This window comes from Drosophila innubila, assembly GCF_004354385.1.
Source record: "Drosophila innubila isolate TH190305 chromosome 2R unlocalized genomic scaffold, UK_Dinn_1.0 1_C_2R, whole genome shotgun sequence".
Lineage (NCBI taxonomy): Eukaryota > Metazoa > Arthropoda > Insecta > Diptera > Drosophilidae > Drosophila > Drosophila innubila.
In genome coordinates, this window is record NW_022995374.1 from 15,483,895 (window position 1) to 15,510,199 (window position 26,305).

The window sequence follows — 26,305 nt, forward strand, 5'->3', positions numbered from 1 at the left end:
AAAAATCTGTCAACTCAGTAAACTTTTTAACTTCTTTGCAATTATTTTTTTGTCCTTTTTGGTTTTCAATGAACAAAAATAACGAATTTCGAATTCATAAAAATCACTTGAAATGCCACTTTACGCGCATTTTGATTGAGATTTAGCGCTGAATTTGCGATTACCGACAACGGCAAGGACTATCCACCCCGATGACAAGGACGTAACCGAAGGCACCCCCATCCCCACACCCCTTACTGGCATATGAATATTTGATGTAGTTTGAGCTATATAAACGGAGGGATATTACATGCAGCGAGTTACGAAGAATAAATACTCTTTTAGTTAAAATTAAGTTTTTTTTTCATGTGTTTAAAAATGAGGGAACATAACAGAATAAATTATTTTTAATTTGATTTAAATAAGGAATTCTAAATTTGACTAATTTAAGGTAGGGTGTACAAATTACAATTGTAAATAAATTTTTTTTTGGAAACTTTTCTATATTTATTAAGTTACGGAATTCAGAATTTAATCGAGATATTTAAAAAATGTTAAGGATCATCGGCAGAGTGTAAAAATTACAAACTCTATGAAAAGTTCGCTAAGAAAGCGCAGCAGGTCGTGAAATTTGTTAGCCAAGCTCTCTCTCATTCCCCATTTTATAAATATCTCTTTACCCACCGGTTCTCAAAATGGCAGACAGGTGAATTCGTAGCTAAAGTTGACAACAAAATTAATTTACATTTCCAATCGATACGATTGTCAGGCTTTAGTTAGAATTTGGCAGCTGCAACAGGACAACAAAAGGAAGTGGAAAATGAACGTAAAAAACAAATGTCTGCAGTTTGCATAACGTGCTGATTTTCCAATGAATATAGAACTTGTTGTTATTGTTGTTGTTGCATGAAAAGCTACCATGATAAAGGTCGAGGCTGTTGTCTCTATTTGTTGATTGTATGCAGCCTTCAAAGGCTCAAGTTTAAGCGTTTCAAGTTGTGCCTGTCCCCCGCAGCGTCTCCCATTTATCACCCACTGATGGCCACTTAAAAATTGCCGACAATTGTGGAACAATAATAACAAAAAAATATAACAAAAGCGATTGTTACAAATGATGCTGATGATGATGGAGTTCATTTGTGCCTTAAATTGTAAACAACAGCTAATTTCTGCCTTTAGCTTGGGAATGTAAAAAAAAATATTTGTAATATGTAGAAATTTTCAGAGTAGTTTTCAAAGCCTTGAGCATCTTTAACCCACGTATTTTTGTTATAATATGTACTTTACTTTAATTAAAACTCTCCTCAAATGTAAATCGATTTACAGCATTTATTTCAATAAGTTTTGAAAGCTGCTTACCAGTATTAAATGGTCATAAGCTGTAGTTAAATTCAATGTTATCTAGATGTAATTACGGCATTTTCCAAGGGTATGCAAAATCGAAAACGGAAATCGCTGCTGGGCCGACAAGATGCCGTCGAATCTGTAAAACTATAAAACTATAACTGTAGTCCATAAGCACGCCCTTACACCACCCTAGTTATCCTCCGAAATAGGAAACCCTGGGGCTGGGCAATGCGTTTTGTTCCATGCGCTTGCACATTGCAGCCCAAGGTCAATGGCTGTGCCTGTGTGTAAACAAGCGAGAGCTGAAACAGCAACAACAATGAACGGAAAAAGAGCAACAAGGAAAACGCTCGACAACATTTTCACACTCGAATTGACCAAACAAACGAAACGAGAAGCAACTGTTCAGTGCACCTAAACCCGCAGATTTCAGTTTCACTTTCGGTACCTCCTGTCGTATACGTAACACTTAATTGCCACGTTTGAATTGTGTGCGTGCGTGTGTGAGTGTCTGTAAGAGTGTGTGTTTGAACATGCACATTAATTATATAGTGTGTGGCATGATTCAGCACTTAAACAAGTTTTAACAACTTTGGCGGGCAACTCTGTTAGGTATAAACATCTGGCAACTATGAAAAATAATGCCATAGAACTTTAATAAACTTTGTTCTGTGGATGTTGGTGTTGATCTTAAATCTTTAATGAAGAAAAATTATTAAGCATAAATTTAATAATTTCTTATAATTTTTCAACTCACATTAAACAAGAATTTTCCCTGAATTTTTATGACATTCCAAAAGTTATTTTACTATCTCAAAACTTTTAGTTTGTTTATTTTGAGTTGTAAACTTTTCAGATTTTAAACAGAATTTCTTTCAATTAGGTATGTAAACTTTTTTGCTAATAAACCAGCTTGTTTTATAATATGAGCACTTTAAAAAGAATGGAAAGCTACTTAAAAGAAAACTTAAAACAAATTATATTATTATCAGATTACCATCACAAGGTATATCATCTCCGAATTGCGAAACAAAATTGTATATTTAATTATCCGCGCTTTTTATGAACTTTTAAAAACACTTAAAAAAAACAAAGACAAGCTCTTTGAAGACAAAAAAAAAATGCTTTGGGTGTAAATAAAAATGAACTATGGGAACTTTTAATTTTATTGTATGCATTAAAAGCTTTTTATTCACTTTTAAATAAGTTTATTAAAAGTTTTTAAATGCTGTGCAGTAAGAAATTTTATAACGTCATTTTATTTGCACGTTAACAACTTAATAGCTGCCCTCGGTGCCCAAACTCTGGCACCCTCTTCCCCTCTGCTACCCCCTCCTTCGATGGGGCAGCTCTCTTCGTGTTGCCAGCAGCCATTTAAACTATTTGAAACAAATGCCGTTGCCGCTGCCGTTGCCACACAATTTGCACAAAGCCAAACGATTGTTGTTGTTATTACTGTTGTACTTTAGTTAGGGTGCGTGGGTGTGGGTGGTTGTGTGTGTGTGTGTGTGTGTGTGTCTGAGGGTGTATGGGGATGCACAGATGTCTATGGATATTCGTAAACTGGCCGCAAGCATTGGAATCATTAAAAACTATTTGCTAAGCAAATGCCGCAGCACAAAAGCCGCAGCCACAGCGCTGCCAACAACAACAACACAAGACCGCGAGCAACAGAATATTACAACAACAACAGCAACGCAATATAAAGAAAAAGGATATTGAGGCAATGTGGTTGAAACTCAGAAAAAGTAACAATAATGCCAAAATAGTTGCTAACCACAAGACAAATAAAACAAACACAACAATTTTTTTAGAGGAATGTGTAAGCAAAGCAACAATTTAGATATCTGAATAAATTAATTATTTATAATAATTTAATATTCTGTCTATCAATTATTTATAACAGGTTTTTTGCACCAACTTTTTATCTTACATACAAAATGTATAGTACAAAATATTATATACACTGATAAAAGATACTCCGTTTCTAAACTCTAGAATATCGTAAACAAAATGTATTCTTAAATAAGGCAACTTAAAGAAAAAAAGTAATAACAAATACAACTCTTAGCATTAATATGTTTTCTCTTATTTTAAAAATATAGTATCTCGAAGAACAAAAATTTATTTATGTTTGTTTAGGTCAGTGTGCATATCCTTTTAGCAAACCATAAATAGTCTATTATTATTATCATTTACTCTTATACCATCCAGCAACGTCAGCTGTTCACTTTAATTACTTTAATTATCAGCTGTAACTTTGTGAAAACTGATTAAACCGAGGAATTAACAGCTAAGAATAATTAGGAAGACTCGTAAACAGGAAATGTTCGCTTACAATTCACAAGCAGTTAAATCATAAACCTTGTCTGCTGCCAAGAGCAGCAAGAACGGATTTGTCCGACCTCATAAGCCAAGAGCAGGGTGGCAACCCTACAACATTCTCTCATTAGCAGGAGGCAGCATAAAACCCACTCATTGACTTACTTAAATGCACATTTGGCTGCCTAATTATCAAAGTTGTCAACGCATTGCCTCACACATACCATAGCAACGACAACAACATTAAAGCCAAGAACAACAACAAAAAAGGCACATAAAAACGTGACCAACAACTGTGCACTGAGGGTCACATTAATCCATAGAAAGTAAGCACATCATTTCACATCTCATCTCATTGCATCTCATCTAACCATCAACACATGATGTTAGAGTGTGTGTGTGAAGCATGTTTGTATGTGTGTGTATGTGTGTGAGAGAGGGAGGTGTCTGTATGAGACGACAGCTTCAAGTGTCATTGACGGCATGTCATTTATTCGAGTATCCATTAATCTCAGAAGACTTGGAAAGATTGATCAAAGCGTAATGGTTTTAAAATTACTAAATAGTTCACCAAATCTTAATTGAAACATTTAGCAATTAATTATATACCTGTCTATTTTTAAAGTATTAATTTTTTTTTTATTTTTTATTTAATTAAAGTAACACTTTTTACCAAAGATTTAAAGTTGTATGTGTCCTTTGCTTTTTCACATATATTTTCTATATTTTCCACAAGGTAACATGCATTTTCTCTATTTCCTTACAAAATATTATGTTGTAAACCAATTAAGTTAATACTTTGAGGTACATCGCAAAGATAATTGTGCCTTTAAAGTTTAAACGTATTCTTTGATGTTTGGTGTCCAATGCCCTTGAACATAACATCGGCAATTCAGTTAATTGAAAATATATATTTTCCATATTTTTTCCATTTATTTTGAATGTCAATGTGAAGGTTTTTTTTTTCTCGCTCGCTGAGCTTTTTCAATGCCAAACGAAGTGCAAAATGAAAATAAATCAATGCAACTTTGATGGCAAAGTAATTTTCACACCCATCCAATGGAAAGGGGGGAATTGCGAAAAGGGTATTTTGTGGAATATATAGCTGTTTACGTGCGCTAATTAACAGTTTATTAAATTATCTATGAAAATTGGGAATTTAATGTGTGAAATTTATGAGGTATTCATGTGGAAATTCTATTAAGTTGAACTTGAAATGCGGTACAAATTGAACTTTAGCTCCAAGGCTGCAAACTGGATCTGAAACGAACCGGTTCGGGTTCTTAAGCAGCCTGAACCGGATCATGAACCGAACCCTTCAAATTATTTACTTTGCGAGCCCGAACCAAAACTGAACCGCTTTCTAAAATAAAAAGTTCGGTTCGAAAAACAAAATAGTTACATATATTTTATGGCTTTCTAAGATTACGCAATTATTTGAGACTTTGTATTAAAATAAGTCATAATTAAATCATCAAATAAATTTAAATTATCATAAAAATTTTATTTCTTTAAAAAAAAAAATGTATTAATTCGAAATGCAGAGAAAAATGTAAACCGAACCTGTAACAACATTTTGCAAGTTTTCAGCCTTGTTAAGCACACAACAAATTGTAATTATCTCTTTAAAGTTTGAACCCATTTCGTAAAGCCATCATTAACTATATTTTCTCATTGTTTCAGAATCCTGCATACCCACAAGATGGCCTAAAGGCAACGTTTCAGCCACACCCCGTATTAACAAGGCCAAAAGGGTCGACAAGCTATGCAGCTGCTGGCCACCACTGAGAGTCATCTGTTAGCAAAATTTGAATTTATGTAGCACATCACATAAATCACAAAACAGCCTCAGAAAACACATTTCTGTAAGACAGCAGCTGAAAAGAGCGGGGGAGAGAGAGAGCGAGTGAAAGAGATAAAGCTAGTGGAAAATAGCATGCAATTAGCAACAACAACAACTGTGCCACAACATGGATAAGAAATCAAAAACAAAATCTAAAACGAAAGGCCTTAAGGCAAACAAGGAGTCAAGCACTAAACTTGATGTGGATCTATGGGAGGTAATAGTTAAACAACGATTGTTGCTTTTAATTGCTTTTTCGATTCAAATATTAACTGAAATTTAATACAGTTTTAAAATGAAATGAAAAACCTGTGACCATAGTTGTTATAAGAATCATAGCTGGAAAACTGATTAAATTTTTGAATCAGTTCCTCTTTTTTTCAATAAAAAAATATTATTTGATAAATTTTTTTACTATTACCGTTAACAACATTTTTTTTTTAAATATTGCTTTAATTTTATATCAACTATTTTTGGAATCAATTACTCATTGAAAAGTAGTAAAAAAAAATTATTTTAAGTAGATATTTTAATACTTTTAATTTATCAATAATATTTAATAATTATTTATGATTTTTAGAAACAACATTAGTAAACAATATTTTTGACATTTATTTTATCTATCAACATTAATGGCTAAAATTTATTTGTTCAGTTTGGAAATAATAATTAAAATTAACTTTATTTTTTTAATTATTGATAATGTTAATAATTTTCGACTTTTCTTATTTGGCTTTTTAACATTGTCATTACTTGGCATTTATCTTGAGTCAGGCAAGATTTACTAACATTGAAAATGCTTGCAGCAAAATGAGGATCGTTTCACCAGCTGTGAATTTAATACGGAGCGACGAGCCAACAAATTGCCACACAACAACAAGGCAGCTTCGGCATCCGGAGCAGGTGGTGCTAATGTTGGTGTTGGTGTTGGTGTGGTATGTCCTGGTAATGCGACGGCATTAACATTGACAGCTTCGGGGTCAGCTTCAGGCAAGGAGGTAACAACGCCACAGCTGAGCACCACGCCCACAGCCATAAGCATTGCAGGATGCGCCTCTGGAACAGCGCTGGTCACCCTTGACTCGGATGCGGTGACCATTGAGACAACCGAACCGGAACGCGGCAACTGGACGGGACGCTTTGATTTTCTGCTCTCGCTGTTGGGTTACTCTGTGGGACTGGGCAACGTCTGGCGATTTCCCTACCTGTGCTATAACAATGGAGGCGGTAAGTTTGGTTTTCTTATATTTGTTATAGCTTAAAATCGAAGAGACTAACTGTTGCACTTTGCAGGCGCCTTTCTTATACCCTTCACCATAATGCTTATCATAGCGGGTCTGCCGCTGATGTTCATGGAGCTCTCCTTTGGCCAGTATGCTGCACTTGGTCCAGTGGCCATCTATCGTCGATTCTGTCCGCTCTTTCGTGGACTGGGCACCGGCATGATTATTGTTTCGGCCATTGTTATGCTGTATTATAATCTTATCATTGCCTGGACCATTTTCTATATGTTCGCCTCGTTTCGCACCCAGCTGCCGTGGCAGAATTGCGAGCCCGAATGGAGCACAGAGAGTGAGTAACCAATTCACGTCCTAATCTTTTATACATATGCTATTAATTATATACTTGACGTTGTCAAAACAACAACCATAAGTGACAGCATTTTATGGCAATATATTAAGCAAATTGCAAGCTGTCAAGTGTGGAACTTTTTCTTGCCGTTCTGGACAAACTTTTATGAGTAGAGACACGTGGTTAAAATCCCAACTACTGTTTATCAGACTGACCCAGTGGTGAATTTACTAGAATCCTAGAAATGAAGACAGAACTGCTTTAATCCTAATCCTCTATTGATCTATTATTATAACTTTCTTAAGCTTATTTATAAATAAAAGAAATTTTATCGACTTTTATTCACTTGCAGTTTACGCACACGTAAACAATAAAAGGCAACTTTTGCTGAAAATAATAACAATAAACAGACGGTAGCAACTAGGCAAACAAACGAAACGAACGCAGCCTCAAAGGACGAGACAACGCTATAAAGTAGGCAATTGTTTTTATGATGCGGCTCGTTGGGTTTCCTTTTGACAGTTTTGAAGGTGTGTCACTTCGAGTGTGTGTATGTGTGTGTGTCTATAGCTTTGACTGGAGAACACATTGAGCGCGCCTAAGCGTGCATTTGATTTCTTTGCAAACATACAGACACAAACTGTAATATTACTCGCCACGCGAAGAACATAAATCCTTAACGAGTCCTGAAAACAGCTAGCAGGCACGGCAATTGTTTAAACTTGTAATACTCTTGATGTGAATAAATATGTAGAGTGTAAATCAGAAGAAATAATTATTTATTTAAAATTCCGCATTTAAAACAGCAAACAAAGTAAACTAAAACATTTTATTTTTGTTATCTTAAAACTTATACATTTTTTTTAATATAAACTTTGAAAAGAAAAATTATTTTTAATTCCTATTTTTAATTTATATTAAAAAGTTACGAAATGAGAGTTTTTGTTTATTTTTAAATAAAAGATTTTGTATCACTATGGACGTAGTTCCGCGCTAGTGACGAAAGCAGCACTGGCAGACTAGCAATATATACAAGAAGAATGGAAAATTTGCAACGACCGTCCGATTAAATCGTTTAAAATTAATCTTATTTCGTAACTTTTATTTTAAAAATAAAAGTATATCCCTTATTTTAAAACTTTTATTTAAAAATAAAGAAATAAGTTTCATTTTTGTTACTTTTATTTTACAACTTTTAACAGTTACAGTGTCTGGCGTTAACAAATTGAAAGAATGAACCATTTGTAACTACTTACAAATAATAAGTAACTAAGAAATTCCATTTATGATTTATAATGAATAGCAAGCTAATTTTTCGCTGTTTAAATTAGCTGACATTTAATAATAGAGCATTTCAAAGTCCGTGCATTGTAGTTGTACAATTTTTCCAGCTTCTTTTGCTGGTTTTTTATGCGGTGCTTGCTTATTTTATTGCGGCTGCCTCAGTGGCACTTAAAAGCAAGCACATACACTCCCACACAAACACACACACTATCGTATACACACGCACACACACACACTTACACACTCAAGTGACGCTCGCTAGAGCAATACAAGTAATAATCATGGCAACAACACCAAATGGCATTGAAAGTTTTGCATGAGCTTCAGCAACAGCAGTCTCCATCACCCCCCCTTCTACTGTTCCCGCCTCCGTCTGACTTGGCCAGCATATAGAGATGATTTAATATGGCCGCCATTGATATAAAGCCACAGCCTAAAGCAGAAGAAGAAGAAAATGAAGCAACACAGAGAAAATGTCGCTTGGCATTTCCTTTTGTTGAGGCAGGAAGGATGCAAGGGGAGGAAAGGGGATGACATTAGAAATCGATATGCGAGAAGGATGCGTATTCTTTATTTGCTTCTCCGCTTTGTCGTCGGAGACTCTGACATTTTCTTTATAAGTAGATGGGAAAATTCTTAAAATGACAACAATTATGTCTAAACAGTTTTTGACATTCAATCGCTGGTACAACAAACCGATTTGTCAACCTTGTGCTTGCTTTTTATATGCTCTTCAGCTATACACACACACACATAAATACACACACAAACACTGACAAATCTCAGCAGCAGACAGGCAATTTCTTAAGGATTTCATTTATTGACACATTCACCTCGTCTCGTCTGTGGCTTTGGCCTCGTTCTCATCTCGTCTATGTCCTGACCTCGCCTCTCCTCTCCTCGCCTCGCCTCGTCTTCCTCTGTTGCCTTTCTCGAATTTTAGTTGAGAAATGTTTACTTTTAGCGTCATGATTAAAATGTGTTTAACTTGTTTGTCCATTGATTGAATATCTCTCGCCTCAGTTTGTTTTCTGACCCTTGCGAAGAATACAAACACAAACACTAACACTTTTTGTGTCAATATTTTTATGGAGTTTACTTAACAACATTGCTTACAACACACTCTCCGTCGATTGTTTGCCTGCCTCCTTTGCAGTTTTTGAATTTTTTATTCAACCAATTAAAGTGCTTATATACTTACATAAGACGAATAGCATAAGAATTATTAATTCATAGTAGTTCAATTATTTATTTAAATTAGCTACAAATTTATGAAAACTTACATTTAAATAGAAAAAAATATTTACATAAATTCCATAGTATTTTAAATTTGTCGAACTTTATAAAATTTGAATATTAGCTTGAAAAATAATAAAATTATTTTCTTAAGTTACATATCTGAATAAGTTCGGAATCTTGTTATTAAATGATTTTATAGACTTACAAAATTTATGACAAATTGGAAACTTCTTAAGAAAATTATATAAATTATAAATTGTACTTAAGTAAGTGTTTCTGGAAAATTAACAGCCAAAAAACAATCGCATAAACTGTAAGGGACCGCAAAAAAATAAGACTAAGAAATCTCTCTCAAAGAGTTACGAATATATGTTTGAAAAAATAAGTTTCTGCCATTAAATTGACTTGTGCAATTCTAAGCAAATATATAGAGAAACTTATGCCAAGAAGTTGTAATTAGGCCAATGCTGTGTAGCTAATCAAAAGCCATGTTATAGACACAAAACATGTGGCTGACAGGCGGTAATAACTTTGTTAGTTGTACAAAACAAAATGTTAGTAAAAACTTTGCTGCTGCAAAAACTTGAGGGCTTAAAGGTCACAAAATTTAATGGCAATTTCCAGTGCTAGACTCGGGAGCGGCTTATATAAGAACCTAATCGGGATGTGTGTGTTTGTGTGTGTATATGTATTTGTAATCAAATGTAAGATGCCGACACGAACACACACACACACAGTTGGCTGGGTAGACAAGCTCGAGTTGGCCAAATTGAAAGGCAGACAGTTTTTGCCTTGTGCCTGTAGATTTTGTTGCCACATTCACATAAACTTTTATATGATTTGTATCTACGGGTTTTATCAGAGCATGTGTGTGTGTATATGCTTGTAATAAAATTAATTGCATAACAAATAAAGGCAGACAGGCAAATTAAACGGCGTGTAAACACTTTGAAGCTGCGCCCAATCTCGAACATTTTCTTCCCCAATTCACAAAATCAACCACAAGAAAATGCTGCCCTATTTTCTAGACTCTAGAATCTAGATGCACAACATTTTATTTTTATTTTGATGCTGATTGATTAGATGATGAATATGCTATAAAGTGGCAACAACCCACATTTATAGGGCCACATGTTCAACCTTGGCTTAACTGTCATTTGTGGCATCAACCCTCAATGCGACCTACGTTGCGTATGAGTAACGCGTCAATTGAATAAACGCTGATTGAGTTGGGTTGCCATATGAGTTCTTTTGATTAATTGAGTATAGAATTGAAGCCAGCAAATTGTAAATAAATCATGTTTTAACTGAAATTAGCTTAAGAGCTTCAAGAGTGATAACAATTTAAAAACAATTTATTGAAAATTTAAATATGGCTTTGATTTTTTAACCCCTTTAAAAATTTTTATTTATTTTTTTTGGCATTAGATTTAGCTATTTTTGCAACATTTGAAATTCGCAATCCATTGCATAGTTGTTCAAATTATAAGCTGGCATATTCGTTCTGACATTCACACAGTCAACTACGAATTTGTTTAACTAATTTTTGGTTGAGTTGTAACATCTGGCAGTTGATTGTCAGTTACGTGAGTCGCATAGAATGCGAGTTTTTCTCATTAATTTCAAGCCAAATTGGTTTTGGTACTGGCAATGTACAAAATGTAAACACAACTTGAATTTCGGTTCTAAATTAAATTGCTAACGAAAAATTAAAATATACGAGTGCACAATGGAATAATCAGATTGTTTGCCATTTATGTGACAAGCGTATTCGACAACGGGTAAAAAACAAGCTAGAACAATACATTAAAATCATTTGGCATGGCAATCTTAAAGCCCCAAGAACTAATTACCTAGTTGCCCGAGCACTCCATTAGTGAATGGACCAACTGCTTAGCACCTTGAACTAAACTGAATTACGACTGCTAAATTGGAAAACCCTAGAGCTGTGTCCCTGAATGCCATTTACTAGTCGACTGAAACAGTCAGTTAGTCATTTTTGCGGTCAACCGCTTGCTCGTTAGTCAACTGAAAGTCGACAAAAACTTTGGCATTCACACAGACCTCGTAGACCCCTTTACCTAACCCAAGACAACAACAAAAAAAGGAAAACATAAAGGCTCTGCTTGAACTTTTCCTAAAAACTCATACGCCCCGTGGACAGGCAAAGAACATCACAAGCCAAATGTCATAAGCAGTTGCTGACGCCGCTTGCCAGCCAATTAAGAACTCGAGGTGCTCATTACCTGGTAAAATGTATAAGGATTTCCACTTTCGGAACAATTTCACAGAAAAATATACAGCATATTTTTAGGAACAGCTTAAAGTTATTTAAAAACAATACTTTCCTTTTCAGATTTTTTACACATCTGTTTTCTTTATTAAAAGTGAAGATATGTAAGAGAAATGTACTTTAAAGTACAGCTCAAAGAAGTATGCTAAATATATAGATTTTCATGAAACTGAGATTCTCAGAGAGTTTTTGAAGGATCTCTAGGCCCTTATACAAGTTATAAAGCTACAATTTTGTATAAGAATCTTTGCAGTCGAGTTAAATGTATATAGAAATTTAAAAAGGTCTTTACGCCTGCTAAATTAAAAAGTAACTTGTCTCTAATCAACTGTGTCAGCATTTCCATTGGCCTTTAACCCCATGCCGAGCCCAACATCGATTTCTATAAAGCACGCTCTTCAAACTTAATCATGAGCGGGTCAACAAACGGAACTCGTTGTTCCAATCCCATTATCCCTATAGGGGCCAAAGTCGTTCTTTTATCCAGTTTAACCCTTTTACATACCCTGTAGTGTGTACTCCTGGAAGGTGTTTTAGGTAAAGATAAACAAGAGATGCCAAAGTTGACTTTAAATGAGTAAAAAGGGTATTTGCAAGTGGCTACATCGGAAGCTTACAAATTATTCCTTATTTTGTTTGCTCGCTGGCAGCATTGTTATGTTGTTGTCGTCAACCCTTTTCATGTTTTTCACTGATTTGCTACTTTGTCCTTTTAATTATGAAGCCGCTCAAAAGTTGCCGGCTCGTACTGCGTTTGTCCTTGTGCATACATTGAGTCCTTTTACGAAACCCTGCCATTTCATTGTCTGTTCTTCTCCTCGCGTCTGACAAATAGTTCATAAATATTAAAAAACTGCCACTACTTTATGCATAATTGACAGACTGTCAGCTTGAATTGCTGCAGTTGTCCTTTTTATTCCTTTTTTGCTTCTTGTCAATTTACTGACAGAACAGGCTATTTTCAATGCTTCCAGATTGCTTCTCCTACGTATTGGCGGATCAGTGTGAGGCTCTCAATGGAACATACTACCTTCGCAAATGTTACAATGCCACATTTTCCGAGGAGCACAATATTACCGAAATGGCACTGCATGCCCTAAAACGTCCACCAGCCGAAGAGTATTTCAAGTAAGTGACAAGAATCGCAATCAAAACTTATTTAAACTTGCATAACCCTGTAAAATCTCAACCGATATTCATGCGGAATGTCTTTTTTGTCATTATTTTTCCCGTTAAATCGATTCTACATTTAAATTTAGTTCACATAGAAAATTTCATTTTTTTTGATGATCGGCCATCTATGATCCAATTGTTTAATACAAACCCCTTCACATTTTTTCAAAAACTTTGAACTCCGATAACTTTGTCAAAATCTAACCGATTTTCATGCGGAATGTCTTTTTGGTCATTATTTGGCCCTAAAATTTATTCTGCATTCAAATATAGTTCACTTAGAAAATTTCATTTTTTTGATGATCGGCCATCAATCATTCAATTTTTTTATACAAACCCCTTCACATTTTTTCAAAAACTTTGAACTCCCATAACTTTGTCAAAATCTAACCGATTTTCATGCGGAATGTCTTTTTGGTCATTATTTGGCCTTAAAATTGATTCTGCATTCAAATATAGTTCACTTAGAAAATTTCATTTTTTTTGATGATCGGCCATCCATGATCCAATTGTTTAATACAAACCCCTTCACATTTTTTCAAAAACTTTAAACTCCCATAACTTTGTCAAAATCTAACCGATTTTCATGCGGAATGTCTTTTTGGTCATTATTTGGCCCTAAAATTTATTCTGCATTCAAATATAGTTCACTTAGAAAATTTCATTTTTTTTGATGATCGGCCATCAATTATTCAATATTTTAATACAAACCCCTTCACATTTTTTCAAAAATTTTGAACGACCATAACTTTGTCAAAACTTAACCGATTTTCATGCGGATTGTCTTTTTGGTCATTATTTGGCCCTAAAATTGATTCTACATTTAAATTTAGTTCACATAGAAAATTTCATTTTTTTTGATGATCGGCCATCCATGATCCAATTGTTTAATACAGATCCCTTGACATTTTTTGAAAAACTTTGAACTACCATAACTTTGTCAAAACTTAACCGATTTTCATGCGGAATGTCTTTTTAGTTTTTATTTTGCCCTTAAATTGATTCTGCATTCAAATTTAGTTCACTTAGAAAATTTCATTTTTTTTGATGATCGGCCATCAATCATTCAATTTTTTAATACAAACCCCTTCTCATTTTTTCAAAAACTTTGAACTCCCATAACTTTGTCAAAACCTAACCGATTTTCATGCGGAATGTCTTTTTAGTCTTTATTTTGCCCTTAAATTGATTCTGCATTCAAATTTAGTTCACTTAGAAAATTTCATTTTTTTTGATGATCGGCCATCAATCATTCAATTTTTTAATACAAGCCCCTTCACATTTTTTCAAAAGCTTTGAACTCCCATAACTTTGTCAAAACCTAACCGTTTTTCATGCGGAATGTCTTTTTAGTCTTTATTTTGCCCTTAAATTGATTCTACATTTAAATTTAGTTCACATAGAAAATTTCATTTTTTTTGATGATCGGCCATCCATGATCCAATTGTTTAATACAAACCCCTTCACATTTTTTCAAAAACTTTGAACTCCCATAACTTTGTCAAAACCTCACCGATTTTCATGCGGAATGTCTTTTTAGTCTTTATTCTGCCCTTAAATTGATTCTGCATTCAAATTTAGTTCACTTAGAAAATTTCATTTTTTTTGATGATCGGCCATCAATCATTCAATTTTTTAATACAAACCCCTTCACATTTTTTCAAAAACTTTGAACTACCATAACTTTGTCAAAACTTAACCGATTTTCATGCGGATTGTCTTTTTGGTCATTATTTGTCCCTAAAATTGATTCTACATTTAAATTTAGTTCACATAGAAAATTTCATTTTTTTTGATGATCGGCCATCAATCATTCAATTTTTTAATACAAACCCCTTCACATTTTTTCAAAAACTTTGAACTCCCATAACTTTGTCAAAATCTAACCGATTTTCATGCGGAATGTCTTTTTGGTCATTATTTGGCCCTAAAATTGATTCTGCATTCAAATATAGTTCACTTAGAAAATTTCATTTTTTTTTTATGATGAGGCCATCAATCATTCAATTTTTTAATACACATGTTTTCAAAAATTTTGAACTCCCATTTAATTTTTTTCCTTAAGCCATATTTTGATACAAATCCCTTGACTTTTAAAACTTGAACTCTCATAACTTTGTTAAAACTCAACCAATTTGTTTGCGGAATTTTACCTATAATTTTTTTTGGAAAATTAAGCTTTAATTTCTCTAATCTGCTCGTATCTTCCTAGCAACTACGTCTTGGGACTGTCTTCAGGTATTGAAGAAACGGGCAGCATTAAGTTTTCCTTGGCCGCATGTCTTTTGATTGCCTGGGTGATTGTCTTTCTGTGCCTTTGCAAGGGTGTGCAATCGTCGGGCAAGGTAGTCTACTTTACGGCATTATTTCCGTATCTGGTACTCGTCATACTCTTCTTCCGGGGCGTAACATTACCAGGTGCTAGCACGGGCATATTGTTTTATCTGACGCCAGACTGGAAGCAACTGGCCAATGCTCAAGTTAGTTAAAAAATCAATCTAATCAACAATTGATTTCTAATTGTGTCACCTTTATATTGCAGGTATGGGGAGATGCCGCTGTGCAGATATTCTTTGCATTAAGTCCTGCCTGGGGTGGTCTCATTACATTATCTTCATACAATAAGTTCTCCAATAACTGTTATAAGTAAGTAGCATTCTTAAATGTATTATATTGTATTTGAAAATTTGTTTTATTTTAGGGACTCACTTATTGTGGCCTTTTGTAATATTGCCACTTCATTCTTTGCTGGACTGGTGATATTTTCAATTATTGGGTTTCTGGCTCACGAGCTTGATGTGGAGGTTAAAAAGGTTGTGGATCAGGGTGCTGGATTGGCTTTCATTGTGTATCCGGAGGTGGTTACACGTCTGCCCATCTCACCAGTCTGGTCGGTGCTGTTCTTTGTCATGCTGCTCACTCTTGGCTTAGATTCGCAATTTGCTCTGATGGAAACTGTAACTACTGCCATTTTGGATAAGTTTCCGAATCTGCGACAATACAAAACTTGGGTTGTACTCTTTGTTGGCATATTTGGTTATATCGGTGGCTTAGGATTTACTACAAATGTGAGTAGATAATCATTAACAAAGTTAGCAAGTTTAAAAAAAATTCAATCTAAAAATGTATACTATACATATATATGTATGTATATATGAAAACATCTAAGAGAATCTTACTATTTATTTCAATTTTTATTATACACATTAATTATAATTTCACTTTTTATAAAAGTCATTTTTAACTGTTCCAAGTTATTACAAAAAATTCATTTTAATTAGTTAAAAGATTCAAAATATACACAGAAATAATTACAAATATTCAAAATTATAATGAAATAAATTTTCAATTTAATTTAATTTCAATTTTATTATTATCTCGTAATCGTCACGATTCCTGATGTATACCTTTCCTACTGTTTATCTATTATTTTCTATACTTAGAGCGGAATGTACTGGCTTCAGTTAATGGATAAATATGCTGCCAATTGGTCCGTGCTGTTGATAGCCATAATGGAGTGTGTGCTAATCGCCTGGATTTATGGATCGCAGCGTTTTCTTAATGATATACAGGGCATGATTGGCAAGCGTTCACGTTTATGGAACTGTTTCTGGGGCGTTATGTGGCGCTATATAACGCCAGCAACACTCCTGGTAAACTGTCTGCCTAGAAAATCTTTACTGGTATTTAAATTTCCAACTCTTTTCAGTTCATTCTGTTCTTCAACTGGGTGGAGTATAAGCCCGCTCAGTATGGTCATTACGTGTATCCCATGTGGGCGGATGCTGTTGGCTGGATTGTAGGTCTTTTGCCGGTCTTTGTCATATTTGTGGTGGGTGTGCAGCAAGTCTGCAAGGCTCCTAAGCATTTGAGCTTCAAGGATCGCCTGAAGCATCTGTTGCGACCCACAGCCGAATGGGGACCCGCTGGTCGACCCTGTGTCAATTTGCATGCTGAGCGTTATCAGAGTCAGAACTACGATGGAGTAACCAACACTCAAATACTGATAAGTGGAGCACCTTTGGATGTGATGCCATATGAGGATGCAGAAAATGGTGGCAATGCCAACGATAATGGGAATGGCAATGGCAATGGCAATGGGAACGGCAATGGCAATGGCAATGGCAGCGACAATGGCTATCGGGATGATGCAATGCAACTCTGAGAGCGAGTTAGTGCATCCTCGTCTGCGATGGCCAGCGTTGACACTAATGTGCCCTTGGCAGCATGTAAGGTGAGGATACCAGGTCCGAGCATATTGAAAACATCCACCAGACACAGCAGCAACAACAGTCAGCAAACACAACCCGAAAACGGTCGCCATAAGGCGTTACCGGAAGTGAGTGCCAGCAAACAGCCGCTTATCGAAGCGGATAGTGTGCATTTGCCAACTGCCAAGAAACAAGCTACGCCAGCAACACCATCAGCCCCATCATCAGCAGCAGCAACAGTTGCAGCCACCACAAAGGTGTTGTCCACAGGCACGATGAGCAGCGGACGAGAGTGCAACACAATGTCCTCTTTCGCTGCAGGAGATATGGTTATGCCCCAGACAGCAGCAGCACCTGTTGCCAGCACACAAGTGAGAGCACCAACAACAACTAGCAATATTGCTGCTGTGCCAGCTGGCTCCAAGCCAAACACAGCATTATCTACTTTTATGCCAACCACAAAGCCAATAACAACTGCTGTTGCTGGTAATACCAGCAAAATGGCAGCAACAGATGTAAATGTGTGTGTTGCCAACACAACAGCAATCAATGGCAAGGTTGCCGAAACTGCCACAACTGCAGCAATTCAAAACTCACATATTGCAACCACAATAAACGTGTCGACAAAATTGCAGCCAAGTGTAACTGTTGCTAATAAGACAATGCAGCCAGCGGTAACAGTTGCTGCTGTCAAAACAGCAACATCAATGACAGCCGCTGATAACTCACAAATGATGTCAACAAAAATAGCTACAACAATATCACAGCCAGCTGCAACTGCTGCTGCCAAAACTGTAGCTTTACCAGCTACAACTGTTGCTGCTATATCAGCAATAAGTGTCAATGTTGTCAGTACAACTGCTGCTAAAAAGCCTCAATCAGTCACAATGTCAACGGCTGCCACAAAACCAACAGCAGCTTCATCAACAAAAGCAACACCTACAGCACCAATTGTTGCCACAATAACAACAGTTGCCGCCAGCAAAACGAAAGCTTCAATTCAAAATGCTGCAACTACCAAAGCAGCATCTGTTGTCCCGACAGCAACAGTTGTCGCCAGCAATACGTCAGCTTCAGCTCAAAATGTTGCAACTACCAAAGCAGCAACTGTGACAGCAACTGTTGCTTCAACAACCACAACCATAGTTGCCGCCAACAAGTCACCAACTGTTGCCACAACAACTACAGTTGTTGCCAGCAATGCGTCAGGTTTGGTTCACAAAGTTGCAATTACTAAATCACCAACAGTTGCTGCCAGCATTACTTCAGCCGCCATTCAAAAGGTTGCAACTACAAAAGCAGCAGCCAACCAACCAACCACAACGGCTGGAAAAGCTGCATCTGCAACACCAACAGTAGCTGTTACAGCAACAACATCCGTAAAGAACGCGGTCCACAAGTCGGTAGACAAACCGGCAACAGGCACATCAGCAACATCCAAGTCGACAACATTAATTGCAGCAATATCAAAGCCATCAACAACAACAACATCAACAGCAAAGGCCACAACATCAACAGCAGCAACAACATCGTCAACTTTCAAGCCTCAAACAAACAAGACACCCACAACGACAGCAGCCAGCAGCAACATGTCACCAGAGAACAGCAAAACAGCAACGACAACAAAGCCAACAACCACAAGCCCAACAAAGACAACAAGTAAAACCATAAAAACAACAACTGGCTCAAGTATGACAGCAGCAGCAACAAGCAAATCATCAGTAACATCAAGTAAAACGAAATCACCTGCAAAACCTAAGAAATAAACTGGATGCAAATCTCAAAGCCGCTCAAAACGTAGTTCCAATAATGAACACTATTTTTCTAAGTACGTATATGTATTGTGTAAGAAGTCGAGCTAAGCGATAAGTCGTTGTTAAACTAATATATATATGTTATATTAATATAGATGTTTATATAGAATACAGATTTTATAAATATTTATTTTGATTATATACTATTACTTTGGCAGCGAACAAAAATAAAAAGTGACGGAATTTTGCAACATTTTTGAGAACTTTAATAGTTACCAGAGAACTACTGACGAACATTTGCCAAAAAATAAATATAAAATTGTTTCCTAAAAGCAGACTTAAACAATGAAATGAAATCAAAAACGCAAAAAACCAAAATACTTCAATGTTTCCTAGCAAATACACTTAACAGTAGTATTCACCACAAATGTACCTACATAATAACTATATTGTATAGTTCCTTACTATCTGATTTGTGCGCTCTATATTCATTATGTTGCATTAGCATTATGTTAAAAAACTCATTGCAATTACCAAAAAAGTTAACGTAGTTGTTAGATATGCATTAAATTAATTGTTCAAAATGTCTCGTTTGATTGTTGTGCGAAAGGAATAAAAATTACAATGTCAATATATTAATTACATTATGCATATATGAATACCCTTATTACTCATATGTATCTACTTATGTACTAATTATTAGAATATTTAGAAACGATACTTTTTGAACTTTGAGAGCAATGTGCAAGTGCAATGGAAAGAAATATAAGTTGAGTTTTTAAGCAAACTCATTTTTATAAATAAAATATATGGATGTATACCTTATATACACATACATACAAATTATACTGCAATGTCTAATATTTGTTTTTACAGCAAATGGTGTTTAAGGAATAATTCTAAACTTTTTGAACTTGTTGGGTCAAGGTTGGATTTCTGACTTGTTTTCTAATTTTAATCTTTTATTTTAAAGGTCTCTATCGAATTCCACCTTTAATGAAATTTCACTCACCTCATAAATTATTGTAAAATTAATGCAAAATTGGAATTCAGAACATGAATGTATATGCATGTTTAGATAATTATTTACATGTAGAGTTATATATAAATGTGTGTGTTAAACTCTTTGAGTAGGCCTAAATAAATGAGAGACTCATGTACCTAAATGAAAAAATTAAGATACATACGCATCCACATATGTATACTATGTGTATGTATACATAATACCCATGGATCTTACAGCATAAGTAAATATTTAGAAATGTTTTATGTGTGGGGAAGTATTTATATAAACTAAAACTATCCACTTACTAAAAAAATGAAGCTCGCAGAACAAAAATAAAATGCAATAATTAACTTAATGGAAGGTATAATATATATGGCAAATATACGTGTATCGTTGTTGAAACCCTATTTATATAAATGTTGAATATTAGAATGAAATTATATATGCTGTGCGTTGCCTAAAAAAAAGATAGATTGTATTAAAAAAAATATATATATATGATATACCGGTATCTATAAATATTTATATGTGTTTGTACGTGTAGCTAGAGGTAAAAAATAAATTAAAACAATTAGAAGAAATTTATGAAATAAAAAATGGCCTATGTTATTCAAATGAATTCGTTTTAATGTTTTATTTAAAAAAAAACCCAAAATTTGTGATATCTTATTTAAAGAAATTTAAATATTATTAAATCAATGATAATTTTTGAAATATGTATTGTCCACGTATTTATATAAATATTTGTAGGCGTAGAACCTAAATAGTTTAAAATATAGTAAGGAAATTCAAAACAGGAATTTTATCAATTGTTGTTCTTAATTTATCGTTGTTTTTAGCGCAGTAGCTGTGAGATATTATAGTATTACAAATGTACTATGTAACTAGATATTATAGGGAACTATTATGCGTCTTTCCGATTCCAAATTCGTATTAATTCTACAGATATACATAAAGCACGATCAATTACATACTGCTTCACAGCATGTGCATTAAACATATCTGTAGAATTCATGCCTAAATGGAGTTCGGAAGAAACGTATACCTATTACCCACTGTTAAAAAATTAACCCATTGTTGCATGCTGTTAGTTAATGTGAATGTGTGTACCTGTAAAACAAAGCTACAAAAATTATCAACAATAATCTAAATATGGAAATGTTAAATGGCTGTTAAGTAAATGAATATAAGTATTAAAATTCAAAAAAATTGAAATCTAAAAAATAGGTCTAATCGTAATTATTTATTGTGTAAATAATAAATAAGCTGTACAATTTTAGACACGCAAATCAAAAGCAATTGGCTCAAATTAACGAAAATCAAAAAAAATTTAAATTAATTCAATGAGTACCCGTATCTAGCAAAACTGTCAATTCAGACAAATTCAATGTTTTGATATTGATAAGATATAAGAAAATTTACTTTAATCCGCTAAGGGCAAAAAAACACAGGAGCTTCAAATTTTATACAAATCTTTGGGCTACAACAGGACTTAAAAATGTAATTAATAAAAGGAGAAAAAATGTATTAAATTCATATCGCTACATTAAGCCAATAAAATAGGTATACAAAATACAATGCAATCTGTAATCTTTGAAAACTCCACCCACCTTTATAATCCGCTCGATGTACAGTAAAAACTCATTACAAGAACAGAATTGAAAATATTAAGAAAAGCAAGTACTAAACATTATAGAATATATTATTAACCTGTTATACACACATACATATATATGCAGCAGAGTATAATTGATGTTATAATTATTTTGTAAGTTAAGCATACATACATATATAGTAGTCTTTGTCGAAGCTTATCGACTAGATAATGCCTTGTACCTTAAACACGTTATTCAATTAAAGAATTAATATTGAAGAATGAAAAGCTGTCTATGAAGATTATTTCTTTAGTATAATTTTTTTTTTAACCGACTTTATTCATATTTTTTTAAATATTTTTTTGTGGTCTTTCTTAAATCTGCTGACTTCTATCCATAGGTATGGGGCAGAGTATACCAAATGTATATGTATAAAATATGTATAAAAAAAACAAAATAATTATTTAGTGTGTAATATGATACTGAAGAACATTTTTCAGTGTTAGTAAAAAATTTATGGAATCGAAAGACAAGTTATGATTGTAATAAATTTAAAGCGAACACTGAGCAAACGACAGGGCTCGTTTACTTATACTTTACTTTGTTGTTCTTGTAATGCCTAATAAGCACAAACATGTAATTACATATATGTACGTGAGTGTAAAATTGAAACAAATTATATTCCAAAGCGGCCAAGAAAAGCATGTTGCAATAAAATAAGGAAATGATTATTGAATTAGATAATTTATGAATAAATATTTATGGGTTTTAACACAAAAAAAGGAACAAATTCACTATATATTTTATTAAAAAATTGGAATTGTGGAGGGAAACAAGGATGATAGTTTTCCCACGGATTTGATAACCGTTATGGGCACCGAAGGCAAATTCCCACCAATTCAATCTGCCTACTCTGCATAATCGGCATTAATTATAGTCAAATTAATCCGGCCAAAGAGAGCGGCTAATACATAAATAATACACCGAAATAGCAGCAGTGGAAGAAAAATGCCAACTGTTGTTGGTCTCGACTGGAATTCGAACCCGCGAGTCAAGTCCAAAATTGGAAACGAGCAGCGGGAACTTAGCACGCAACGCCACGAGCGCATAACGTAAAGTGGTGTCTAATTTTAGTTTTGTTGAAACGTTCATTCTTGAAGTGAGACAGAGAGAGAGAGAGCGCAAGTGGTTCACTTTGCTTGAGTTGCACTGCTTGCAAATACGTTACAAATTTGAGCTCACAATAGATTAACAAATTATAGCATACACTTATTTCAATTGTCTGTCGAATAGTAGACATATTTGCAGAATTTTATATTAAATCTGCTTATTTGTAAAGGAAGTGAGAGAAAGAATTGATTAAAAAAAGAACTCAATCGCTCGTTTTTTGTGTTACCTGCTTACAAATGCGATAAAAATTCATATTCACGCCTAAGTATTTAAAGAGGAAAAAAATCATATATATTCTCTTATTATTCAAATAAAGTATATAAATTAACTAAGCAGGTTTCGTTGTCAAGTTGTCAATTTCCGTATTTCAGTAAAGGATTTGAATAACATTTATCACAATCGACTCTAGCAAAATGCAATCAACCGGAGCCGAGGTAGGGTGCCAATTTTTCTCTCTTTCTCTTGCTCAACTTTGCTTAATTTATTTATTTTTTAGCCCAAACGCACTCAGCGCTATGTGGATGAAGCTTATCGCTTAGTTTTGGAGAAACCTGGCGTTGAAGAGGTGCTCATTATGAATCGTTCAGGTGTGCCTGTGAAGACGACAATGGGACGCCAGGATGCACTGCAGAATGCCTGTCTCTATGACAACTTACGGGAGAAGTGTCAGGCGTTTCTACAGAAAATGGAGCCGCCACAAAATCTGGTCATGTTGCGCGTGCGCACCAAACAACACGAGGTCATTATAACTCCCGATGCCAAAATAACTATACTAGTTGTACAAAATGCACGAGACACATATCTTGGCAGTCTGTATGACAAGTGATAACTGAAGTTGATCATGTTACATACAAACATTCAATATTGCTGGAGAAAACATATTCGTCTCAAATTACAGGTCCTCAGCGAGAGACTCAAGTGTTTCCTTATCGAAAGAAGATTGTGAATTGAAAGCAGAAACAGACAGCTCACTAATACTAATTCAAATACCAACACACTCACACATAAATAAGACTGAAGTCTTAAAGCCACTCCAACTCTTCAATCGGTTGACACATTCGATACGCGACAGTTGCTCAATTGTATAATTAAATATAATGTTAGTGCACTTAACTATTGATCTTAAGCCGACTCTATTTCTATTTCTGTGCCTAGTTTCATATTCAGTAAATGGAGAAATTTCCAATGTGAGCCACTATTCACAATCGCTATTTGATTCAATTATGGAAATCTATATGGGAAACAACAGCATCGGCAGCTACAAAAATTCCACACAGGCCTTCGACCCTCATACCGCAATCCTAGTGCCAATCTCTATCTATCCTTACATATTGCTCGCCATCTGGATAATATCTATATGTAACTAGCACTTCTTTCATTAAAATTCGTTGAATCGATTCATATATTTATTTATTTGCTGCAGTAATCATCATTTGCTGCTGTTTGTACTGCAAGTGTCAGCAGGCGGAAATGGTGACATCCTACAGTTCCAATAATTTTGAGCTGCAGGAGGTGCATATCATGGATCATCCATTGCCTCATGTCAAGGGCTGTGTTTGCCTCTGTTGTCTACAGAGACAGCTTGCCCAGGAAATCCAGCAGAAAAGAAATTGATGAAATGCTTCAGAAAGTAGAACATATCAATCTTTAATATTATATATTGATAATAAATGCATTTCAGATTCAGTAACTAAAAAGTTTTGGTATTTCCTGACTTTTTCAATTTACTTTAAGAAACACATTTATACCAGGAGTCGAAACGTTCTCAAAACAAAGTTACGAAATAACAGTTTATTTTTTTTATTATTTTTTAATAAAATATACGAAATAACTCTTTATCAGTAAGTGCTAATACGTAACTTAAATCGAATTCCATTAAATCGAAATTATATATAATGGATATTATGAAAGTTATGCGGATTTCGATAATCCTGGTTTCTACAAGTTCTTTGCTTGTATCTATGATATAAGTAAGGCACATTCTTTGGAATTCTGTCAGCATAGCTCTTGTCTACGCTAGTGATATTTGGCTCTATTTACTTAATGCTCAGCTTGGAGAGAGTGAGCTGATCCACATCCAGTGGTGACATGCTCAATTTCATGCTATGCTGTGTGGCCAGCAGACGCAGGACATCAAACTCGTGGTCCGTGTACACTTTGCGGCTCAATTGAATCGATTGTAACGAGGACTTGTCAAACTCCTCCAGTTGCGCCTGGAAATCTCGTTTTACTTGTTGGTTTGCAGTATTCTCCTCCGTACTCTTAACTGTTTCCTCTTTGTGCTTCTGCGAAAATGCACGTGACCACATCTGACGCATGGATTCATTATATTTGCTAACACGCTGCTCCATATTAATAATCTCGTCACTGATCTCCTTGTTATTCGGCTCCTTTGCCTGGGCCCGGAGAAACGCTTCGCGAGCTCTTTTATACTCCCCCAAGGCGGCTAAGGCGCGTCCCTCGTGGAAGAGCGCCTTGCAGGATGGATTATTGTGGGTCAGATGACGCAGTGCCTGCATGGCAATGCACACTTTTGCGGGTCTGGCCAGCTTGTTATTACAACACATGACATTGGTGTAGAGTGTAATCAGCAGCTCCTTTTGCTTCAGCTCGTCCTGTTCGTCGGCCAGGCGGCAATAATTAAGCGATGCGATGGCATTTTCAAAGGCACCAAGAGCATTGCGATACGAGCCGCGCTTGACACAATCCCTGCCATGCAGGTGCATATCCTTTGCCTTGGGATACACAATGGAAAACTTGTTGCGATCCTCTGGAGCAATATTCTCCAGTGATTGCTGATCGCCAATCAGCGTGAATCCAATGACTTCAATTTTAAACAGGCCATCTGCCTTGGGCTTAATGCGTGGCGGACAGCCCATTTCATGGAACAGCAATTTGTATGAGATTATAAACTCGGCCTGCTCGAAAGTATACATTGTGCAAACGGCAGCCTCGAGTCCCTCGATGACCTTGTTGCAGCCAGTCTCGAACTCAAATTTTGTGCCGCGCAGCATTGATGAATCAAATGGAGCACTCTGGCCCTCCCAGTAGGCACTGTAACGCAAGGATACACGCGCCTTCTCCGGCACCAGGCCCTGATCCTTGACGCCCGCACGGGTAATGCGCTTGTAAATGTGCTCGCCGATGGGCGTCATTAATTCGCGCAGCTCATCAAAAGATCGTGTCCAGGGCGACACGAGCGCCTCGTGTTCAATCTCCTCCTCATCAATTTCATCGTCTTCTATAATATTGTCGTCATATGCGTTATTGGTATCCGCGGTATCTACTTCAAATTGTGCACCGCCTTCGATAAGATCACTAAAAAATATGTGCGTTTGAGCCCATCTTAGCACGTGCAATTGTTTCTTTAGTTTAATTCATGACTTACGCAAATGATAATGGCTTCTTCAGCAATTGGGTGCTGGATTGATATTTTTCCTCCATTGGATTTGCGAATATTATATCAAATAATTTCCTGACGAAAAATTCCACTTTTGAAGAAAGAGCCGCAAATTTT

General features: G+C 35.2%; 4 protein-coding genes across 6 annotated transcripts in view; 3 read left to right on the forward strand and 1 right to left on the reverse strand.

Moving 5' to 3' along the window:
- LOC117784413 (sodium- and chloride-dependent glycine transporter 1) overlaps positions 1-19,626 on the forward strand; it is a 32,409-nt gene extending 12,783 nt beyond the window's left edge. For 2 of the 3 annotated variants that reach the window (XM_034622142.1, XM_034622143.1), the window contains exons 3-11: positions 5,332-5,708; positions 6,298-6,718; positions 6,785-7,063; positions 12,854-13,007; positions 15,265-15,532; positions 15,595-15,698; positions 15,754-16,120; positions 16,496-16,705; positions 16,762-19,626. In XM_034622142.1, coding sequence (XP_034478033.1) covers positions 5,619-5,708; positions 6,298-6,718; positions 6,785-7,063; positions 12,854-13,007; positions 15,265-15,532; positions 15,595-15,698; positions 15,754-16,120; positions 16,496-16,705; positions 16,762-17,217 — 2,349 coding nt within the window. In that variant the 5' untranslated portion in view covers positions 5,332-5,618 and the 3' untranslated portion in view covers positions 17,218-19,626. Of the gene's footprint in view, positions 1-2,812; positions 3,149-5,331; positions 5,709-6,297; positions 6,719-6,784; positions 7,064-12,853; positions 13,008-15,264; positions 15,533-15,594; positions 15,699-15,753; positions 16,121-16,495; positions 16,706-16,761 lie in introns of those variants that run through there. The other variant, XM_034622145.1, reaches the window with a different exon arrangement.
- Positions 19,627-23,148: 3,522 nt separating this feature from the next.
- Positions 23,149-23,901, forward strand: LOC117785107 (dynein light chain roadblock-type 2). The gene is made up of 2 exons (XM_034623007.1): positions 23,149-23,222; positions 23,285-23,901. The coding sequence occupies exons 1-2, from the start codon at positions 23,202-23,204 to the stop codon at positions 23,612-23,614; spliced, it is 351 nt and encodes a 116-aa protein (XP_034478898.1). The 5' UTR covers positions 23,149-23,201; the 3' UTR covers positions 23,615-23,901.
- Positions 23,854-24,416, forward strand: LOC117785106. The gene is made up of 2 exons (XM_034623006.1): positions 23,854-24,147; positions 24,212-24,416. The coding sequence occupies exons 1-2, from the start codon at positions 23,886-23,888 to the stop codon at positions 24,400-24,402; spliced, it is 453 nt and encodes a 150-aa protein (XP_034478897.1). The 5' UTR covers positions 23,854-23,885; the 3' UTR covers positions 24,403-24,416.
- A 156-nt stretch (positions 24,417-24,572) lies between these two features.
- On the reverse strand, positions 24,573-26,303 carry LOC117785108 (inactive peptidyl-prolyl cis-trans isomerase shutdown). The gene is made up of 2 exons (XM_034623008.1): positions 26,177-26,303; positions 24,573-26,106 (listed from the first exon to the last, which is right to left on the reverse strand). The coding sequence occupies exons 1-2, from the start codon at positions 26,230-26,232 to the stop codon at positions 24,825-24,827; spliced, it is 1,338 nt and encodes a 445-aa protein (XP_034478899.1). The 5' UTR covers positions 26,233-26,303; the 3' UTR covers positions 24,573-24,824.
- Positions 26,304-26,305: the final 2 nt, after the last annotated feature.